At 38.0% G+C, this 23405-nt stretch overlaps 1 protein-coding gene across 11 annotated transcripts in view; it reads right to left on the minus strand.

Annotated features, from left to right (window-relative positions):
- Window positions 1–1224: 1224 nt before the first annotated feature.
- Window positions 1225–23405, minus strand: part of ELAVL2 (ELAV like RNA binding protein 2) — a 199932-nt gene continuing 177751 nt past the window's right edge. For 8 of the 11 annotated variants that reach the window (XM_042964169.1, XM_042964162.1, XM_042964168.1 and 5 more), the window contains 4 exons: window positions 15826–15979; window positions 12265–12490; window positions 4307–4345; window positions 1225–3682 (listed from right to left, as the gene is read on the minus strand). In XM_042964169.1, coding sequence (XP_042820103.1) covers window positions 3352–3682; window positions 4307–4345; window positions 12265–12490; window positions 15826–15979 — 750 coding nt within the window. In that variant the 3' untranslated portion in view covers window positions 1225–3351. The remainder of the gene's footprint in view (window positions 3683–4306; window positions 4346–12264; window positions 12491–15825; window positions 15980–23405) is intronic. The other 3 variants (XM_042964165.1, XM_042964167.1, XM_042964166.1) reach the window with 3 other exon arrangements.

Below are 23405 nucleotides of genomic sequence, written 5' to 3' on the forward strand. Positions count from 1 at the left end.
CTACTACATTGTGAATTCAGGACAATTACTCTTAGAATGGCTTTTTACAAAAAAAAAAAGAAAAAAAAAAAAACAAAACCAACCCTGACAGATACAATCAAATCTAAAAGAGCCATTTAGGATACTATTTAGTATACTTTGTAAGGCGGGGGGGGGGGGGGGGGGGGTACTTCATTATATCAAATTTTCTTAAGCTCTATAGAAGTAGACTGTTCACATAAAAGATCAGTAAGAAGAATTTGTTTTCCTCCACACATCTGGTAAGGATGTGTTACAAGAACTGAACATGTATGAACAACACAGGGTTGGTACAGTTCAAGATTTGGACACATGCTACACACATCAGCCTTAACCTAATGAAAACTGAGCTTCTGATTTCTGAGAAGAGTCTCTTGACAATCTGGCACTAGGGCAACAAGAATAAATCTGACACACCAGAAATTAATCCCATGGGTGAATTAAACCTTGCTGGTAGAAGCAGAATAAGTTATCTTCCTTCTCTTTGGTTTTTCTTTAGCTCACGTAAATATGTGAGGACAATTCCCATTTGTTACAAAAAAAAAAAAAAAAAGAAAAAAAAAAAGGTGGTGATTATTAAATCAGAGCAACAAAATGATGTCAGCATCCAATCCAATTACCCAAATGTTACCACTGATAGTAGCATGTATTCCTATAAAAATTACTCATTAAGTAATATTTGAAAGCTGACTATCAGAAGTGTCATTCAAAAAAATTTTTTTGCACATTCTACTTCAACTAACATGCTTTTAGAATTCTTACTTTGGATATAACACTGCTTTCAACTAAAGCTCTGAGAGAATCTCTTAACTCTAGAGAGTAAGTTTATCAGCCTGAGCACAGGAGCCCCCAAAATGTGTATAAAGACCTACTCACCACACTGTTCTTTCCCTTCAACTTTGTTTATTGATGTACTGAACATGAAAAAGTACAAAGAATCCAAACACAAAAGAAAACATGTACAGCCTCTTAAATACTCAACAGAATATATTTTCTATTCCAACAGATGTGAATTAAGTCATACTGTACAACTTCAAATAAATACCAGCCTTACATTTTATTAAGTGCTCTGATAAACACTGTAAAGTGAAGCACAATTTGCATGCCCTCTCATCAATGCCTTGGTTTGCTACAGTAGTATAGGAAAGAAGCACGTAGCTGCTGTTTTCCCGTGAGGGAAACCTTATTTTTTTTTTTAAGTATATACATGTATTTTGTTTTTTAGTTTTTTTTTTTAAACGCAGAAGGTTAACTCTGACAATCTAAATGCACCTAAGGATATGAGAAAGTGCTAAGCCAATTGATTTCTGAATAGCATTGAGTGGGTCAGCATGAAAACTCGCTTATTCACTTTAGCACGCGCCTCACAGTATATGTACTGTACTATACTGAAAAATTTTATAACTACAATTTTTAAATAATAAAAAATAAAATTCAACGCAACCGCAAAGATAATGTACAACTATGTTATGCATAGCACATTGCCTGTTCTAAGGGGAAGCATGTGAGCATCTCAGTTTATACAAAAAGCAGGACGTAACTATATAGTTCTCAGTGCATCCTGATGAAGGCATTTTTGCCTTCAGCTTTTTTGAAAATTTATTATAAGCTAGATGCTAATCAGAAAATATTTTGTATTTTTTAAAATTTCTTTCATACATGGTAAAGACTTATTTTATTATTTCCCCAAATAGTGGTTTAAGCATCATACAAAGTTAAATTTCAGTAGCATACAGATATTTATGATTTTTGTATGAAAAATGTAAGGAAATTTGTTCAAAACCTATGGTTATACTCATTTTTTTTTACCACAAACATATTTATAAACGAAAATGTAGCATCACCATAAACAGCTGAAGCTAGACTATCTACAGACAAAATTAGCAACAAATCTGATGCACTGTAAATTCAAGTCCTCAGGACAACGAAAGTGATTAAGCAAGACCTCAAGTAACAATGTTAATGCCATTTACAAAGGAAAAAACTGATACAAAAACATTCAAAACCTGAACATCACTTGGCATGTAAGGGAAAAAAAAAATCAAATTAGCTGAAAGGTTCATAAACACAAGGTCTTATTTACATTACACAAAGCTCAGGTGTTAGCCTTGAACGTAACTTTCAAAATACCTTCAAATATATCCAACTCAGATCACTTTTGCCGATTTGCTGCAGTACAAATCATGTGCAACATCTTTTTTCCTTAAGACAAAACAATTCTTCAAACAATACTGCAAGTACATCACTAAACACCATGAGCTCTATCTGAAGGGATTTCTTTAGGAAGAACAGATTTTTTTTTCCCCCATCTCTTGGTAATTTAAATTTCTTGCCTGCTCTTATATATTCTTTTGTAAATTTTTTTTATTTGTTTCAAAATCACAAATCAATGTGAGCCACCTATCACATAATAACCAGGATGATCAGACGCTCCACTGGTGATTACAAAAACGAAACCAGCAGTGTTTCCCCCATTGATTCTACTCCTTTCATACAAAGATCTCAAAAGTAGTTTTTCTACATCATAAATCTTTCTAAATTTTCCAACCACTGCAAATTTCCTGGTAAATTTTAAAAGCTCACTAGGTGTCATATGAAGAGATTTCTCAAAGTATTCAAGTCAAAATATTTGTTCCAGGACCAGTAAAAAGTTTCTCCAAATTTTCTTTTTTATAAAAATAGATGCTTTTTTTAAACCCACATCAAAGAGGCTCTTATCTCTTTGGCAAGGTACTGCTTTACGAAAAGTTCTCCAGTATTCTTACAATAAGCGTTTATAATGTAGCCCCCCCCTTCCCCAACCCAAATCATAATTACAAAATAAATACTGTTTTTAACTTCATAAATAAAAATGTAAACTTCAAAATACTTTTCTTAGACATAACAGTAATGCTTTAAATGTAAACCAAACACAAAGCTAATTAGGAAAAGAAATAAAAGGGGGAAAAAAAGACACAACCAACTGAAGAACTACAACACAAAGCCTCAATATTTACTCACAGGTTCAAGGCAGTTATGTAAAAAGAAAAGAAATGTCTTCCCTTAGCTGAAACACTTTAAAAGGTCCACCTTCTTCAAAGAAGGCAATAGAATGCAATGTGACAGGTAAAAACCCTGTACCTCTTGTCCATATTCAAACATAAAAGATATTTAAGAAGTTTTAATTCAAATACTAGCAATAAAAAATCTCACATATTTCTTAGGATGCTAAGTAGTCGTTTTATCCCCATCTCAACACTGACTTACAAAGACATTTACTAATGTATAAAGTTTCTCTTAACTTGCCTTTGTTGTATAGTTTTCATATATAAATGGACTGAGGACAAGAGCTCATTAGGCTTTGTGCGTTTTGTTTGTCTTAAAGGAGACCTGCAGTACTCTGTCTCCCAGACGGTATCCATTGAGGCTAGCTATCGCCATGGCGGCCTCATCATAGTTGGTCATAGTCACAAATCCAAAACCTTTGCATTTATTGGTGTTAAAGTCACGGATGACCTTCACGTTGGTGACCGCTCCAAAAGGCCCAAACATTTGCCACAGGATACTCTCATCTGCGTCAGGAGCCAGGTTGTACACAAAAATACACCACCCTGTTCCTGGGTGCCCAGGTATATTAATTCCAGCCAAACTGGTCATTCCATCAATGGTCATTGGAGAAAACCTACTAAACAAAACAGGAAACACACATACACACACGCGCGCGCGCACACACACACGCGCACATACACACACACACACACACACAAATAGAAACAGAGGTTGGTTACAGCAATGGACGTTATTTCTTTTCCCTCTCCCATCCCAAGAGTTTGAGTAAACCTCCCCCCATCAAAAGATACATACAACCACTTGATGTTTCAATCAAGGCTTGCAGTGACATGCTCTTTTGACAAGGCATTAAGTTATGAAATGGCCATTATATGCTATATTGGATAATATGACCCACAATAGCAAAGAAATATATTTAGAATATATTTAGAATATATTTAGAAGTGGCTTCATGAATTGAGCAGGATTGAGGAGGGGAAGGTACCAACACATACATAAACATGCTATAACGTCGCGATGCAATACACAACAAATAATGGGGTTTTTAAAGACCGGGAGTATCTATCCAGCAGTATAAAAATATTCCTTCAGTCAACCGTGCTTCAAAAAGCAGCTTTTCATTAGGTTGTACATGCAAAAGAAAACTGAACACAAACTTATGAAGGGGGACACTCCCAAAATCAAAGAAACTAATCAATTATGGGAAGGGATTATGAGTATCATGAACCTCTGTCATTACCTCTTTACTCCATAAGCCATATTGAGCAGATTGTCCAACCTGCAAAACACACATTTAGCAAACTTCAGTTTCTCATTTTCCCCTGGACGTTCAAAAAAGCTGGGTTTGTTATTGCCATCTTCCAAGGGGATAGCTGCATATTAATTCTATGTGAAGTCTCAAAACTTTGGGTCTCAAAACTGGAGAGAATGGGTTCCCACTGGCATTAAGACACTACTTTTCCCAATGGATAGTTTATCGCTACAGTGTTTAGTGCCACATAGAGGAAATGTTGGTGGTCATCTGAGCAAACCAGAAAGGAAATGTGGAGGCTCTGGAACAGTTAATCTTTGGGCTCTCACCTACCGCCAGGTAAATTCTAAGTGCTTCACATGCACCTACATGTATTTTACACTGCTGTTAAAAAAAAGAAACAGGCCCCAAATGGAATCGCCTGTGCTGAGCCCCATGTCAGCAAACTAAGACTTGGTATCTACTAGTAGGTTCAAGAATATGAACTTTCATCAGTCAATCTGGAATTATGTGGTCAAATCTAGTGAGGTAATCTTCTGGAAAGACCCTTCCCCCAAAGGAAGGTACCCCTGCCTGAAACAATCCACTCTTTGTTAAAAACCTCTCTTTTCCTGTTCCCTTCTGCCTATAAAAGCCACCCATTTTGTATATAAAAGCCTTCCATTTTGTACATCTCCTTGGAGCTCTTTTCTGTCTGCTAGGTAAAATGCTACTTGATTCATGAATTGTTCAATAAAGCCAATTTCATCTTCACATTTACTCAGCTGAATTTTTTTAGCATTAATTTTCATAGCTCTGTTGGTCCCTGAATATACCAAGGCACACAGATTAAGTGACTTGCCCAAGACCACAGGGCTAGTAAATGGTGGCACCAATATTCTATGATTTCCCTTCAATCTCCCAATTCTGAAGGACTCTCATTTCTTACAAAGTGGTGTTATTACAGGCAGAAAGAACCTTACAGACAGTATCAGCTAAGTGTGTCATTTCTCAACGTGCTCAACTAAAGACCAGAGAAAGGCAACAGACTCATTGCTCCAGCAGGCAAGAGGGCAAAGGGTTCAGACCCTGAGACTGAGGCTTATTTTGATTCTGCCACAGGAACTGTAGCCCCACTCAAGGTGTAAGAAGCCAGGTAGAAACAAACCAACCAACTTGAGCTTCCCTTAATATTTTTAAAACTCAATAGTTGGGGGTGGGTAGGTACTCTTTAAAACTCCCCATCCCTTTCCTATTTCAAAACTTAAGTTGATTTTATAATACTTGATTTTTCTTGTCAGTTTCAAACGGACCACTCTCATGTTTCAATTTCCAGAATGCATACCAATTAATTATATGTGTTCAGAGGATGTAGGCATAACTTAACTCGTTGTAGACAGAACCACCTTCAACTGTTGCAATGTTCAACAGTGTCCAAAGTAAGATCGTGAGGCAGGGGGAACAATTTTTTTTTTTCCTTCTTATAACACCTATGAAAGGTTAAGTCTGAAAAATGTCTCAGCATTATTGTCTAACCTGTGGCCTCAAATGAGTCTAGGGCACACATGAGAAAGCAATTCCCTTTTGTTTTATAAAAGCCAAGAAAACATCTCTTTCTGGTCTTTTAGAATTGGAAAAAGAACCTTTATACATTCCAGTTCCCAATCACCCCAGGGCATTTTGTGTGTTTTGTGAAAACAAAGAAACAACTGAGCTGATGTAGTGCAAAGTGTAAGGGACGAGAACAAATCACAATGACAAAAGACCCTCATCTGTGTATGTAGGTCCTGTCCCAATACCCTCTCAGGAGCAGGGACATGTTCATTCCCCACTGTGCCACTGTGCATAAACACAGGCCTGGATCGCTGCAGGTTTACAACTATCTGGTGACAAATAAAGCAATAAGGTTACCGATAATATCCTTAACTACTTAATCCAGAATGAAAACTATCAGGAGGGCTGCTTGGGGAGCCTATTTGTATATGCAAGGAAAAAGCACATGTGTGGAAAGAGTACATAGGTGGGAAGGCTTTGCTTTCTGCAGAAGTGATAGTCATGCCTTTATACTCCAAAAAGGAAAGGCCACCAACACCAGAAATAAAGATGCATACAAATTAGTATCACCAACCCTCAAGTAATATGATACAAATAATTTCATGCAATTGCTAGAATGATCAATGAAGAATGCACTTGGCAGAGGATACCTATAGAAAAGAAGAGCATATTGAAGTCTCCTTCCAAAGTGCTGAAGGGGCCAGATGCAGAGACACCTTATCGATTCAAAGTAGCGTTATGTCGTCCCTGCCAGCCCAGGTAGGGACTGTTACACTCTGCCACTATCAGTTCAGTATACCAACCCACAACCTGAAGTCCAGAAATGCAATCTTCTAGGCAAATTTTCAGTATTTTCAAGACAGGGTAGAAACCAAAACTGCCCTAGAAGTGAATTACAGGTTTTGGAGAATCCAAGGATTCCCACGCAGGAGTTCTAGGCCTTTACACTAGGATCTCGGAGGGCTCTCTCAGTGGGCCTCATATTTGCCTCACCTGTGAAATCCTAGGACACACTGTGATCCTGACCACTTATTTCTTTACTTACACTTTCAGGAAAAATTCAGTCCTTTGGAACTTAAGCCGAGTTCTTGGTCAACCCCCGCCGGCCCCCTCCCACCATCTCCCTCCTCCATCCTCTCCCACATCCTCCTCTCCCACATCCTCCATTAGCAAGGAGAGCAAAGAGGAACACGGGATCTAAGAAACAGGACCTAGGCAGTGCTGAAAACTCCAGTCTGCATGCAATAGTTAGTGCCACACACCCACTATTCCTCATGGGAGTTGGGAGAAATCAGTGGGCACTTCACGTGGGCACTGTGCACCCCAAATCTTGTTTGTAGCAGTTGGGAGACTGTAAACTAGGCATCTTCTCTTGTAATTGCCTAGTTTACCAGTCAGACACATGACCACTATTTTACTCTCCAGAATTATACATCTTTGCTGGTATGTCCAGAGCCAAGGGCAGACATCTTTTAATAGGTGCTCATTTAAAAACAGAAGCCTATTTTTAATGGAGACCTAACAAGTTAGTAGCCTCCAGAATGACCCAGATGGGTGTCAATAACGATTAACTACAGTGTGACAAGAAAATATTAAAATGCCCATTAAAAATATGCTTTTAACTTTAAAAGTACTCTTGGGGCACCTGGCTGGCTCAGTTGGAGGAACACGGGACTCTTGATCTCAGGGTCTTGTAAAGATTACTTACATAAATAAACTTAAAAACAATATCCTTTACTCAAATTTAACTGAGGCACTGCACCCAGTACTCTTGCTCAGTCCCCATACTTTCCTGAGGGAAGACTGAGTAGTCCTCAAAAGGGAGAGTGACACTCTTCCCTTGTTCTTTAGCTTGGACATAATCCACTTTACAAATAACACATTAAGTGGATTTGGAGGATTAGATAGGGAAACCTAGCTTTAATTAAAATAACCCTTGAAGGAGATGTAGCTTCAGAAAGATTTCTATACAAATCCTCATCATCAGAGTGACGATGACACCAGTAAGGGAAGCACAAGTAAACAAAAACAGGGAAAGCAGATGATTTCTCCTACTCTTAGTACAAAGTACATTATGAGGTTACACACAAGATAATCTAACATGTCTCACTTTCATGAAATCAGACATGAAGTTCAAAATTACCAAGATAATTTTATGAATCTTGCTTTAAAGACATATTTATTATTAAAATACTGGGTAAATGAAATGTATAGTAAGTCAGCATGATAATAAGACATTTAATATATTGTTTCATCTTTATTTCCTGTGTTTGACTAGTGTTTATGAGTTAATGAATGTAATAGCAGAAGCCCATGTTCATATAATTTATAAAAACATATACTGGGGATACAGGTACAAACATTTTTCTATCAGTACAAATACAACTCATACGAGGCCATATTTTGAACAGAACCCTATATTAGATAGAGCATTCTGATTTCAAAACTAGAGGTTTATAAGTAGAGAACAGAAAGAAGACATCTGCTTAGCTTCCAAGAAAACTGGCCAACAAGACTACAGGAAGGCCTATACAAGTAAAAGGGGAAATGTGACTTTAATTAAAGTCAGAAATAAAAATATAGAGAGATTACTAGTGGTTAAGAAAGTGACACTATGAAGTCTACAAACTGGTTCTCAAAACCTCTCCAAAGCACTCGCCCAGATCTGCTCTGAAGTTAAACCACAAGATCATCAACTTATCCCCTTGTCCAATTAGATGGCATCATCTATCCTCTACAAGAAAAAAAAATTACTCAGGAGGACTGATACCAGTTTATTCCAAAAGGAAATCATGGTAGTGCCATCAGCACTTGCCTTAAATGCAACACGAGTGCTGATTTAAATGGCTACTTTACAAATGCATAAAGGCTTATAGAAGCAGGCACACAGGCCATTAGACTAGATCACATTCAATAAAATTAAAGCTGCTCCACAAGAAGAGAGATGAAATATTTGGCTGAAAGCTTAATTCGGACATGGTGTCCCAAAAACATACTTAAGGGGCTTGAATTATACTATGTATCCAAATAAATAAGGATGGTTTTATTTTGAAGACTGTAGTCAATTAAATAAGCACTTGCTCATGTTAAAATAATTCTCTAACTATTCATATGGGTTAACTGGGTCATAAACTTCACAAGCCCACTTTTAAACTTAACCCTGGGGCGCCTGGGTGGCTCAGTCCGTTAAACATTCAACTTCAGCTCAGGTCATGATCTCATGGTTTGTGGGTTTGAGTCCCACATCGGGTTCTGTGCTGACAGCTCAGAGCCTGGAGCCCACTTCGGATTCTGTGCCTCCCTCTCTCTCTGCCCCTCCCCACTCATTCTCTGTCTCTCAAAAATAAACGTTTAAAAAAAATTTTTTTAATAAAAATAAACTTAACCTTTATTGCATGGGTTTTAATTTTCCTGACATTAAAAGATATGGTGCATTTCATGAATATTAAAAATATCCTTGACTATTGTTATACTTATAACTTGTATTCTCCAATCTCTCTCAACTCCCAAGGTACTATGACAACATAAAAAACAGAAATTTTCTAAGTGTCTGCTGGAAGGTGATAAACTGAAGGCTAAGAGCATTAGGACACAGACGTTAGGAAGAAAATATTTCTGTAATGATCTAGAGTTGAACGAGAGAAGAACAAAATACTAGCAAAACAAGCAAGTCCTTAATTCCACGGTCTTTATGAAGAGAAGATTCAACGTTAATTCAACGGCGGGGGGGGGGGGGGGTCAAGGTAATGACAACCAAGTTCTTAAAATACTCAAGAAAAGCAACCAAACACACATCAGGTTAAACCTGAACCCTAGGGATAGGACTCCCGATTTCTTCTAACACTCAGTCTAGACCAAATGCTTTCACTGAGCTCAAAGACTAGTTCATAACTTATTATCTAGACAGAGATTACGGGAGGAAAAGATCATAGGGCAGTAGAGACAAGAGTCAATAAAAATCTTGGACAATAAAAATCACCCTCAATTTCTAAAACCGAGTTTTCCTTATAACAGACAATTCTCACTCCCCTTTTTTCAGAATTTCTTTTTCTAGGAGTCAGGGAAAGGAAGAATTTCAAGTTGGTTAACATATGGAATAAAAAGATAAAAGCAAAGGATGGGCAGAAATATATTTAGCAAGATAATAAATCTGACCATCATAACATCCTGGAAAGCTTTACAGAACCACAAGTAAGAAGCAGAGAACATGCAGGGAGTGGGCTGGGTGGGGCTGTGAGCAGATACAGTAGTCATCAGCCTAGTCTTGGGAGTCCCCTGCATGCCTGGCCATTTCAGTAATCAGGCATTCTCCTGAAGATTCTGTCATCTCAGGCCTCTTGCCCAATCTTCCTCAGAATTCAATCTTGACTCTCAGAACAGAGTTTTAGTTAATAACTGCCATAAAACAAGTTGAGAGCTTAAATTGGAAAACACCAGAAATAACCAACAATTTAAAGTGAAAACAGTTTTCTATTAACATCAAACATTTTATTTTATTTTCACAGGGTTGAAATCAACCTGTAAGTCTCAAAGAACCTTCCTCTCTGTAAGCTCCAAACTCTTTTCTAGGCCCCAAAGAGCTCTGAAGTCAACAGGATGGGCTGTCCAGGAAACACCTCGAAAATCCCTCAAATGTGTCTGTGCAAAATTTCCAGAAAGTATTATTCACTTTAAGATGCCACAGAGGAAACCCACAGGCAGAGCTAAAAAAAATGGTTTTATGAGATTTCTTTCTCCACAAGGGCAAGCATCCAGCTGCTTTGCGCACCTCTCCCTGAAGCCATGGCCACTATCATCCACCAAAGTCAAAGGTACCAGGTGTGCTTTCTGACAATGCCTTTTTTTTTTTTTTTTTTTTTTAAACCATGCCAAGTTAAAACAGAGAATGAAAAAAAGGCTCAATCGACTGGGTACCCAGGCATCCAGTTCCAAATGGAGCCTTTTGATAGTACCACCTCTACTCCCAGGGCAAAAGCTACCCTAAGTAGGAAGTGGCCATACTGTTTATGGCAAATTTCCTTCTCACACCTCAGGTGACACAAGTATTTTTTTAAAAGCAGATATCTGACCGATTTTATCTCCACTCTTTTCAGCACTCTCAATACCCCAAAGGAAAAAAACGCATGTGATTTAAGTTCAAAAACATAACTCTTCATTAAGCTACATTTGTGATCCTATTTTTAGTAATTAACTATTCTACCCCTGCAAGGAAAGAAAGAAAACTGATATGCACTTGGGATTAAAAAGAAAAAAAATTAGCATGGGGTTAGATGGAATTATGGCTGCAGTATACCATATGGCCAAAAGGATATTAAAAAAATGTTCTGGGGAAGAAAAAAAAAAACTGGGTGACTTTGCTTATGAAACCAGAAGTTCTTTGTGCTGTGTTTAAAGTCTTAAAGTCACTGTTCTCACATGCAGATTAGAGATGTTTTTAAAATGACTCTTGATTTGATTGTTATCCCAAGTTTAAAATAAAACTTGAAAAACTGAAATATTTATGCTTGTCTACAAGATAGAATGCCTTCTTTGGGCTGAAGATGCAGAGTCATTCTATGGACTATACAGGGGTCTGAAAACTACCACCCACAGGCCAAATCCAGACTGCCATCTGTTTCTGTATAGCCCAGGAGTGAAAAATGGCTTTTACATTTTTAAAGAGTTGTTAAAAAAAAAAAAAAAATGTATGCAACAGAAACCATGACCCATAAAGTCTAGAGTATTTACTATGTGGTCCTTTACAGAGGAGGCTTGCCAACCCCTACAATACAAGAAATAAAATTTTAAAAGGTGAGGGGAATCCATTTGTAGAAACAATGTTTTCACATAGGTTATATATCCTTAGTGGTGTACATATTATAAAGCAAAGTAACTGAAAGAGCTTGACCTAAAAGCTGAAATACAGGAATAAAATCTTATCAAGAAAAAAACTAAAAAGAAGAAATCAGAAGTACTGGAAACAGAAACAACCCAGCATTCTGCCGGTCGGAGTTTATAGCCTTGCACTATGGATGTCTGGGGCTATATGATTTGTTGCTGTTGGAGGCTATACTGTGTACTGAAGGATGGATATTCAGCAGCATCCCTGACCTCTACCCATTAGATGCCAGTACCACACTGCACCCAAGTCATGTCCACACAAATGTCGCCAGACACCGCCAAATGTCCCGAGGGGCAAAATTACTCCCCAGTTGAGAATCACTAGTACAGCTTATCGTCCCTTTTTGTTACCACCTTTAATATTAGCATAAGACACTGCACCTCAAATAGGTTTTCTCAGTGCCCGTAAGAAAAAGAAAGAAAACAACAACAACAGAACAGCAAAGCAAGAGATCCTATCAATAAAAGTACTGCACAGTGAACCTGAGAGTTCTGAGTTTAGTAGCTGGGCATAAGAACCAGACCAGACTTACCTAAAACGCTGTGCCTGCTGAGCTAGTGGTCCTGGATACCTTCTGTTTGGAGACTGGTACAGCTGGGAAAGGATGGCCTGATTGGTTTTTTGGCTTGGATTATTAGCAAACTTTACAGTGATTGGCTCTGTGGCACCAGGCGGTTTCTGGCCATTTAGGCCTTTGATAGCTTCTTCTGCCTCAATTCGCTTGTCAAATCGAATAAAACCTACACCCCTTGATATGCCTATTGGTAAATTTGGGTAAGGATTTGGGAAAGAGGGAGCAGAAGGAGAAGGGAAGAAGAGAAGAAAGGATAAATTAATTTCTCCTTAAAAACAAGTTTTCACCTACATATAACATCTGCCACAAAATAACAGGAGGAGGAGAGTTTTACCTTACCTCTGTAGCAATTCAGTCTAGAATCACAATTTTGTATTTTTTTTAATGAAGTCATCTACACAATCTGAATACCCATTATCACCTGCCTACCAATAAGCCAAGAAAAACAGCACACCAGTATGCCCATGTTCTCCCTACCTGCTGTCTTCTCTCCGCTCCCCCCCCATATGCTGATGTTCTTTAATAATGTCAACAACAACATGCTTGAGTTCCAGTTCTCTTGTGCTGTTGGATAAGCAGCTCAGAAATGAAGGGCACAGTAGCTTCCTTTCTTGTAAGAAGAACAGAACCAGGCATTTGCTAAAAATGCTACAAAGCTATGCTAAAAATATATTACAGGGGTAGAAAGATATTACATCCAACTTTTTAATCATAAAATTTTACTTAATAATATTACATAGGACACTGGCCCTTTAAGAAAGTGTCCAAAGAGGGTTTTCTCATTCCTGGAAACTTCCCCCACAGCTTTTAACTATTATAAGCTGAAAAAGGGATAAAAGAGGACCTACATTTTTAAATAAATAAAATAGAAATAAAGTCTCAAAGCTTTCTGGCTTTAGCAGTATTACTCCAATGGAAATGCCATTCTCTGTCTCATGTTCTTCCCACTCTGACAGACAAGAATAGGAAAGCAGAGCAATGGCCAAATACCTGTCCAGCTTCTGAAAAATGGCAGACAAAAACCCAACCCATTCCATTTAATTAGCTTAAATGGGCTAGCTGAGGTCAACCCATAGCCGGCCATCCGGAGATAAAACAGTAGCAGGGAAATACTTTTTGGGCAAGCAAATTGGTACTAGACGTACCAGCTTGGGAAAGGTAGCTAGACGAGTCTAGAATGAGAAGTTATCGAGAAAGGTTGAGAAAATGTACTAGACGATCACGATTTACAGGAACCTTAAAAAGGAATGAAGTTCTACTTGCTTTGTAATTAATACTGTGTAAATTCAATGGCTTAGAATTATATTCTAAGTGGATAGGCATTTCTTCCATATACACTTATGTCAGCCCATACCACTTTTCCTTTCTGATTTAAGTTACATCAGTTGCACATTACCACCTGATGGCTGAATAACAAAATTGCAGGGTTTTATTTTTCATTTCAGATAAAGTGAATAATTTCACCTTGAAAGCCATAAGTATGAAGATACAATGGTGAAATGACAGCAAATTTATTCTTCACTAGCGTGAAGAATTAATAACCCCCAAGAACTTAACTATTCCACGAGGAAAGCATAAGATGAGCAATGCAATAGCCTCTACACAGACTGAGTCATCTCAAGCTGAGGTCCTCAAACTTGAGCATGCACCAGAATAACCCAAAGCGCTTGATACAATGCCCATCCTCAGAGTTTTATTCATTAGGTGCTGGATGGAACCCAGATATCTGCATTTCTAGTGAAGTTCCAGGAGGATGCTGATGCTGCAGGGGTGGGACCACACTTAAGAACCAATGACTAACCCCAGAAGGGATGAAGTAAGTCTCCTTGGGAGCCAATGTACTCAGGATGGATTTGCACTTAAGGAGATGGGCATTCTGTAGCAGAAGTGAAATCTACTCTCAATTCACCAAGTCCTCATTAAGAATAATTTAAAAAGCATAAATGATATGAACAAATAAAAGGGCATTTCTATTGCTTTAAGCCAATTTATCTGGATTGCTAAACCTCGATTTCTCTTTTCCTGGTTAGCAGTCTGTGTGATACAGCACAGAATGAAAGAACATGTAAGAAAGATTATAAAACACAGTCATCATGAAAAGACCTTATTTTTACCTTCCTTCCCTAAATTTTCTTCACAAAGCACAACCTATTGGCCATTCTCCCAAGCATATGTGTATGAAGGTAGATCTCTCTCTACCCAAAACTCTAAGTGTGGTGCCTCCTACGGATGAGCCCAATTAACAGTACAGAAGAGCGTAACACGGGCTGCTTCTACTCAAACTCACATCAATTCAACTGAGCTTCACTTGAAGAAATAAAAAGTTGGCCTGATTTTATTCTGTAGTTAATCTAGTGCTTCCTTTTTTTTTTTTTTTAAGGATTAGAACAGAAATGATATAGAAACTAAAACAACAACAGAACAGATCAATGAAACCAGGAGCTAGTTCTTTGAAAATATCAACAAAACTGATTAACCTCTAGCCAGACTCATTAAAACAAAAGAGAGGCTCCAATAAACAAAATGAGAAATGAAAGAGGAGAAATAACAGACACCACAGAAACACAAAGCATTATGAGGATGTCCACTGCTTACTTTAAAAAGACAACAGACATTGTAATACATAATGAATGTCTTCCGGTGGTATTATGACAGAGAGAGAAAAGGAGAAGGAAAACCGGAAAAGTAAAAGAGAGGAAAGAAAAGGAAGAAACATGAAGAATATTAAAGAGGAAAATCTGTCTACATTTTCCCCCAAGCCTTAATGTGACTGCTTGAGTATACGGCCTTAAGGTTAATTTTCCCCCCTCCTTATCATGTTGCTCTATTTTCAATATGTTTTTAGAAAATAAGCATTATTTTCATAATAGAAAATTACCATTTATTTTTAAAATCTGTAATCAAATCAGTATTGCTTTTCTTAAAGGCTTTGGCAAAAGAGCTCCCTTACCAACAAAAGTTTTAATACACCTATCAGTCTTCTCATCTCAGTTGGTCAAAAGATACAGCAGGCATAAAATATTTTAACATTCAAAAAGTCAACCTTTTACTCACGCCCATACAATCCAGCATGGGCCTGGAAACCGGCCTGAACAGCTAGTGCGGACATGGTGTCATCCTCCCCTAGAGAACTAGGTGCATTCTGCTGTATTAAACTATGCTTTTTACAAAAAAACAAGACAGCTTATTAGGAGGAGTACTTGATGGAGAATGGGGGCTTGTTTCACGCAGCAGCTTAGAAATGAGGATTATTATCATCTACAAATTTATTACATGCCATAAAACAGGCTTCGAACCTGCCCCTTCAGGGTGGAAATGACTCAAGCTCGCTCACTTCACTCCACAAGCTATTTTTATGCATGCATATTTATGAACAATTCCAGCAGAAAATTGCATTTTCTGGTCCACATATACCTTTGATATGTTCTAGAAGCAAGACTGCTGTACGGAAAGGCAAAATATTTCACAATCTGCCACTCAGAAAGTGTCAAAGATTGTGTAGAGCAGCTGCCGACTTACCAGTGACCTGGTCAACAAGAATACGAGAAGTAATGATGCGTCCATATTGTGAAAAAAGCTGCTCCAACTCCTTCTGGGTCATTGTTTTCGGAAGTCCACTGACATACAAATTCGCATCTCTGATAGAAGCTGAACTTGGGCGAGCATAGGAAACCTGGGAAAGGAAAATGAAATTAAGCATCTACACACACTCAGTTACCTCCCTTCAGAAACTCAACGACTGCCTAAAGTTAGTCAGCAGCTTTTCCGTATGGAGCACATAACAAACACGGATGTTAAAAATAAGTCCTGCGTTAACCATTTTACTCCTTTCTGGAGAAATGATCAAGAAATAGAAAATGCCATTCCCCCAGGAGGAGAAAAGAGATCATATTTATCCCTAGGTTTGCAGGGTTTCAAAACAAACCAGTGGTGCACATAGCACAGTACTACTTAGGGTAACAGGATGTCCTCACTGGGGCCAACCCCCTAAGCTACAGATGTAGGCTCAATCGAGTAATTCAGTTTAAGAACTCTAAATTCATCCAACACATTTTTGTGACCTGTTTTTGAGCCTCTCCCATCTCTGCAGGCGATGGTACAAAGTTTCTAAAAATTTACCATATTATCACTAAGTATGCCTTTTTGATTCATTTCAAAATAGCATTTTATCATCCCTAAACTTCCGGACATTTAAGTATGTGAACAAGCTATATCTCTAGCCATTCCTTGTCTATTGTCTTCTTGTCCACAAGCCTCTGTAACATTTATTTTCTAAAAGGTCTTAAGTCCCTTTTATTGGCTTTAACTACCATTTTATGTATCCTTTCAAAAAGCTTCTAAGATATAATGTTCAAAATTCTACAAGGATAGAAGACAAAATAAGTCTGCCTGTATTTGTTGATAATCAACATTCTTCATGTAAGCTCCATGCACTAAGGAACTACCTCTCACTCTTATCACTGTTATCCTCAGCATCTTGGCATATGATAGATGCTAGAACATTTGCTGAGTAAAACCAATCTAATAACCAGTGATCCTGTGGGCCCAGAGCAAGCTTCATAGACCACAAGATTTAACGGACAGTTCATGTAGTCATCAAGAGCTTGCCCAAAACATAATCGACAGCTCTTTGCCTACACCTATCTCTGCCAATTTTCAGACAGCTCTGGATCTCATATGCTATTCCTGACCACATTCCCTCTGGTTTAATTCTAAGCTTTTCTGGACTACCTAACTACAAGGTCACAATATAGCCTCCATCTTCCAGACCATTCATAAAAATGGCCAATGGGTCTAACTCATATTGATTTGCTCAGGTACTGTAACATGGTAACTTCTGCTTGCTACTTTCATCTGTAAGTATCTACCTTTAAACTAGTCCACTGCTCATTTCAAAAACAAAATTAAACAAAAAAAAAAAAGGTCTTCAATTTCAACAAGCTCTTGGTATTTTCAAATATATTCTCCATGGTTTAAATTATGCCCACAGTGTCATCACCATTTCCTTTTCGGCTTTTCACAAAAAAAGTAAGCCAGATTTATATTACTTTATAAAAAGGTCTTGCTATCTTTCATCCCTGCCCCACTAGTGTTAACATTTAATACTCTTATCTTTTATTCAACAAGTTTGCTCATTAACAAGTGAAAACACACCTCTTGGTCCACAGGCTATATTTGAAGTTGCATGAACACTGTCCTATACTACAGACACAAGGAATTTGGAAGAGTGGTGGAGTGCCGAGAGATAATTATGCACGTGCACTTTTTCTCTATGCCTCACCACTTAAGAATGAAGATTGAGGAACTTAAATGTAAGTGAAAAATATGAAGGAAAATTCCAAGTGATCAACAAAATAATTCAAGTGGAACCTAGTCTTGGGATTGCTATAAACTGAAGGAGAAAAAAAAAGGAAAAAAAAAAAAAAAAAAAGCAAATGAATTACAGATACCCTCAGTAATATGAAAACAATGAATATCCCACTTCTTTTCTAAAGCCCAATTCTCAATTAACAGCTACAAATCCCACCACTTAAACTCTTGCTTTCGGAGACTGAGAACTCTCAGCAAGGCAGCTGTAGTCTGCTCGGGATCATGTGACTAAAGCATTCCCTTTAGGAAGAGCCACTTCCCACGGGCAACAGAGTAAGCATATGTACATTCTCTCTCCCAGGGACTGATGAAGGAGGCCATGGAGGCAGACAGCCACTCCAGGAGCTCAAGCAAGGCATGAGGCAGTATAATGGTAGTTTTAAGTGATGGCTTTCCAACCAGTGTGCCTGGGCTCGAAACTACATTCAATTCATTAAGGCTCTGTGAACTCGTGCAAATTTAAGTCTATTACCACGTGACCGTATCTCCATTGTATGATTAGGAATCTTAATAATTTCTAATGTACACAGAATTCTTCGCACAGAACCTAAAAACCTAGGTGACTATAAACATTATTTACCTCTACATGCATCTGAGAAAGACACAGACCATTAAAACTGAGAGTAACCTGAGTCCATTACTGTGTTCCAGAATAATTTACTCAGGCAGTGACATTTACTGCTCTGTGCATTTCAGAGGAGTGTGGGTGGAGTGTTTTAAAAGTTATCCTAAAATATATTTAGGAAAACGGGTTTATATTTAGTGCTTATATAAAAGCTTTGAAAACATACTTGGGTCAGTTATGTTATCTGCTTTTGTTTTTCTTCAATGTCCAGTCTCAAGTTCACACTGCTGCTTTAATTTCTAGCCTGTATTGACTAGATTTTATTTTCTGTATTCTTGATGCTCTAGCATCTGGGGCCTGGATCCTGAAGACTGCCCCTCCCAGAGATAACTACTTCTTGGAGACAGTAAATGACTCTCCTGTGAGCCTGCCTTTGATATATAAACAAACCAATCCCACACACCTTTTCTCATGTATCAAATTCTCACACACCAAGCCTATATTCCCCACCCTAAATCACCCCAGGGCTGGGTGTCTGACAACTAGAAACTCCCCACCCCCAATCTAGAGCCCTCCAAAATTATTCAAGCTATCCAATGCTAAACTCAGCATACCTATCCCGCCTCACCCTTTCCTTCCCACTGGGAATTTCAATAAAGGCTCTGGACCATACTCTGCCTTCATCTCTCTGCCTCCTGATCATCCTTGGTGCTTCCCCATGTGGCCCTACATGTCAATGGAAAACAGGGCTGTTTCCTTTTGTTTTAAGTTTGAGAGAAGGGGGGGAGGGAGGGGGGGGAGGGAGAACACGCAAGCGAGCGCAAGCAGGTGAGGGAAAGAGAGAGAGGTAGACAAAGAATCCCAAGCAGGCTCTGTGCTGTCAGACCAGTGCCTGAGGCAGGGCTTGATCTCACAAACCCCAAGATCATGACCTGAGCCAGTCAGATGCTTAACTGAACCAACCAGGCCCCTGTTTCTAAAGGTCTGTAACTATAAACTGCTTCCTTCTAACAATAATTTCCATGTCAGCATATCCTACCATACCTGATTAAAACGAATCCAAGGTACATTTTTAGAACACAGCCACATTAAAAGGACTCCTAGAAGCAACAGTAAATCTCCTCAAAAGAGTATTTTTTTAGTAACTTTCTCAAAAAACTGGTTCCAGTCCCAGGACAGAGATGAACTATCACATATAAACTCATGGTAGTAACAAATATTTCCATTTAACTTATACTTAAGGACTTAGGAGACTTTACCACGTGCAAAATAGAGTGTTTTGTCTGTGGTAGGTAGGGCACACATTAGTATTTTATAGCTGGGCAAATAGTATAGACAAGGTAAGTAACATACCACTGGATCCAAACTCTGAACACGGGATCCTTGTATCCTCGTCCAATTTTCTTTCTACAATTTACTACAGTAACTTTTGTTCTTAAAGTTTGGAGGAATTAAATCAATCTGGGTTGTTTCTCACACTAACACAGTGAAACTGAGCTAAGGCAGCAGAAAACAGGATGCCACCAGATATTAAAGTTATATCAAAGTTATTTTATCTTCCATTAATATGTTCTCTAAAAAGTAACTTCTAGCAAGAAAGAATGAGTGGCCACAGATTGAGACTCACTGGAGAAACTTCACATGATACTTAGGATTTTTACGTTTATTACTTTCTGAGAATGTGATTAAATGAGCAATGTATCCCCCCTCTACCCCTCATGAACTTCCAAGAAATAAAAATGTAATGAAGGGCAACCATCCTTCACCCAGACCAATGTGTCATGTCTTGCCCCTACACCTGTTTCTTAGGATTTGCAGGTCCTTCTCCTGCTCTATCAAGGATGTCACTGTCAGTAACATCCTCCCTTCCAAGAAAAGCAAAATATTTCTTCTTCTATCTCAAAGGATTATAAACAGAATGTACTTAGATCAAAGTGGGAAGAAGACTCCCCCAGTAGGATAAATTTTGTACCTGGTAATTATCAGCAACCTTCTCCATTCTGATTTTTCTGGATGTGGAGGCTGTACTGGTGCCTTGAATAATGCTCACCTACAGGAACTCTTGGTCTATCATAAGCCTCAAAGTATTAAGTCTATTTTTATGGTCCTTCAAGGTTAATACCCCTTGGAGAAGACCCAAGAAATGGCTTTGTTTTATGGCAAATTATGTATTAGAAATACTTCAATACAATAGCCCTGCAGCATATGATCCACTGGAGTCAAAATAGATTCTTCTGTCACCAACTGCAAGCTCTTCTCCAATCTACATTCACTGGATTAACAGAATGGGTTCGGATTTTAAATTTTCACTGCCATTTAAACAGGTGAATATTTAATGCCTGAGGAGCAAGGTTATGAAATGTCAAAACTACTAAGTGAAGGATCTAATTTAAGAGGCAGCCAGAGAGTCTGCAATTTAAATATTTAAAGATGATACAGAGAGTACAACACTGAACACCAATCTACTCCAAAGATAGCAATTTAAAACTCAGGTTTATTCTGGAATTTCTCACAACCCTACAAGTGATATAATAAACAAAGACAAGCAATACTGAGATTACTTGAGGGAAAGCAAGGAAAGCAGTTAGAAGTACCAGGCAAATAAATGCTCTAGCCAATGGCTTCTGAAATTGTTCTTCGTAAATGAGATCACACCGGACAAAATAGAGATAAAAATAGATTTATCAAAGTAATTAGGTCTTGAAAATGGAATAGTTTGAAACACAATATATTCCTTGTAATTAAAAACTCCATTTATTCATCAGCAACTAAAATTAATTATACATTAAACATTCAAGGACAAGTAACACATATACTAAGAATAGGCTATCAAAACACAAGTTAATCAAAACACACAGAATTAAAAGGAATGAAGATATCTATGGATAAGAATTAGCACTTCATTACATGTACATAGTAGAGTTTAAAATCCCACTACATCACGTTCAATAGTAAGTCCATCAAAATGCCTTTGCCCAAAAAACACAACTGCTCTCATTTCTCTTGGACTCATCAACAAAAGATCAGTGACAGTGGACATTAATACCAACAGATTAAAGAGATAAGGTCTATAAATGAACAAAGCAATTCCTTCTTTATTAAACTAAGGACATTTGAAAAATCTCCCACTGGCAAGATCAGCATTGAACAACTTCTATCATTTGTCAATTACTGACCCAGGACTATCAACATTAAACCTGAAAATTAGATGCTTGCCACTTCAGACTTTTTTGAAAAGCTCTATTCATTCTCTTCAGCTGGGAGGAATAGATAAGATCATGGTTGTGCCTATTTAAAATGAGAATTAATTGCTGTTCATATCAAAAAGCTGAGTCTTGATAGGGCTGTCTGAAAAGTGACACTATCACTAAATAAAAGCTCTGGCTCTGGTAGGCAGTAGCAAAGGTCCTGTGACAGCATTAAGGCTTTACAGACAGGTGGTTACACCAGAGCCTCCAAAGAGCTGAGAAGTACACGGAAGAATGTGATCTCCCATCACAATTCAGGCCAGAGACCTCAAAATGCATCCAAAAGGAGGAACTATACTTTTATCTGCTTCTAAATGCAAAACCCCACCAGGAACAAGTCTCAAAAACACATCAAGGCATATACATATCACAGTCTAAGTTTTTTAAGGGCCAGCATGTTTCACAAAAGGTGGCAAATGAGTAAACCCGAGAGAACAAAGCATACAGAAGTAAGTCCATAAGAAATTAAAGATTAGCTGTAGAAAAGGTGTTAGAGTTCAAAGCAACAATCACCTCTAGCAGGAAGGCTTTAAAAAGGGGTATTATAGATTAGGGGAGTTACCTTTAATAGGTATTCCAAAACATGGAATTTAGAAAACTCCATTGGTGGAAAATACAAATGAAACCTCTGCTTTAAGTCTCATAAAGATTGTTTTAATTCAAGCAACACCAGGAAACACATTTGATTGTGTTACTCTCAGCTTCAAATCCCTCAGGGACTCCTTAATGCTTTAAGATTAATTTCAAATTTCTTAGTCCTTTACGCTCAGGGCACTGACTCCCTTTCTATATAAACACACACAACCTTCAGTAGTTTTCCAAACCTTCCTCTCTCTTACTTCCCAGTGTGAGTATAACCTGCACCTCCCACTCAACTAAATGTGAGTCACTTCAGACTCTACAATGGCATCACGAGTGCCTAACATCCACTCTCATCCACCTTCAATTGTCTGAGTTAGTACCTTTACCAGTACCCACATGCCTGGTTTCTCATCCACACTGAAGAAACCAAGATAAACTCATCTCTTATCCTCTCTTACAACTGCCTTACGTCCTTGAAATAAGAAACCTTGTCTTTATCCTATTTTGCACACCCTGGTACCTGCCACACATTACCGTAATGAAGAGGATTTATAATCACAAAGTGGAGAAACCTCACTTTGGAAATCTTATGTAAAAAGTTAAGGGCCATAATCTACTTCGTAAATAAAGCAAAAATCATACATGATGGCACTCTGTTCATAGACTAGACTGTAGATGCCATTAAACATGTCAAGAATGAAGTGTCATTTCACAAACTGGGGATTCAAATCTCCAGAGGCAATAAAATCTTTGATAGAATAATATGTTGCTGGGGGGAAAGGTCTTAATATTGGAACAAAAAGGAAACAGATCATTTGGCCCAATTTCTTTTTATTTAGGAAGGAGGGAGACTGAGGCACACAAAAATGAAGTGATTTGTCCAAAGATGCAGAGCAAAAGAGTGTAGGATTCACAGGCCTTGACCCTTCATCAAGAGATTTTCCAATACACCACTGCCTGAGACACAATCTGAAATCATACAGGTTTCTAGCAAAATAACAATTATTGGGAGGATGATGAGACATATACAAGGAAAAAGATATATGCAAGAAGGTAAGAACTTTAGCTCAGCAAAATGGTTTATTCTATACACGTAAGAAAATCCAAAATACATCAAAATGGGTCTAGTCCATAGGACACTTACTATATTTCTTCTACTAGTATAATGCCTGAGAACTATTTAGGAGATGTCTGACAAAAAGCTAAGGGGAGAGAGGTGGGGAAAGGGGAGGACAGTTGAAGAGGGAAAAAAAAAAATCAAACTAAGAATCTTGAAACTATTGCTTTATACCAAGTAAGTTAAAACTTACCTAGAAGAGAATATTTTAGGTATT

The sequence above is a fragment of the Panthera tigris genome, chromosome D4, assembly GCF_018350195.1.
Source record: "Panthera tigris isolate Pti1 chromosome D4, P.tigris_Pti1_mat1.1, whole genome shotgun sequence".
Classification (NCBI taxonomy): domain Eukaryota; kingdom Metazoa; phylum Chordata; class Mammalia; order Carnivora; family Felidae; genus Panthera; species Panthera tigris.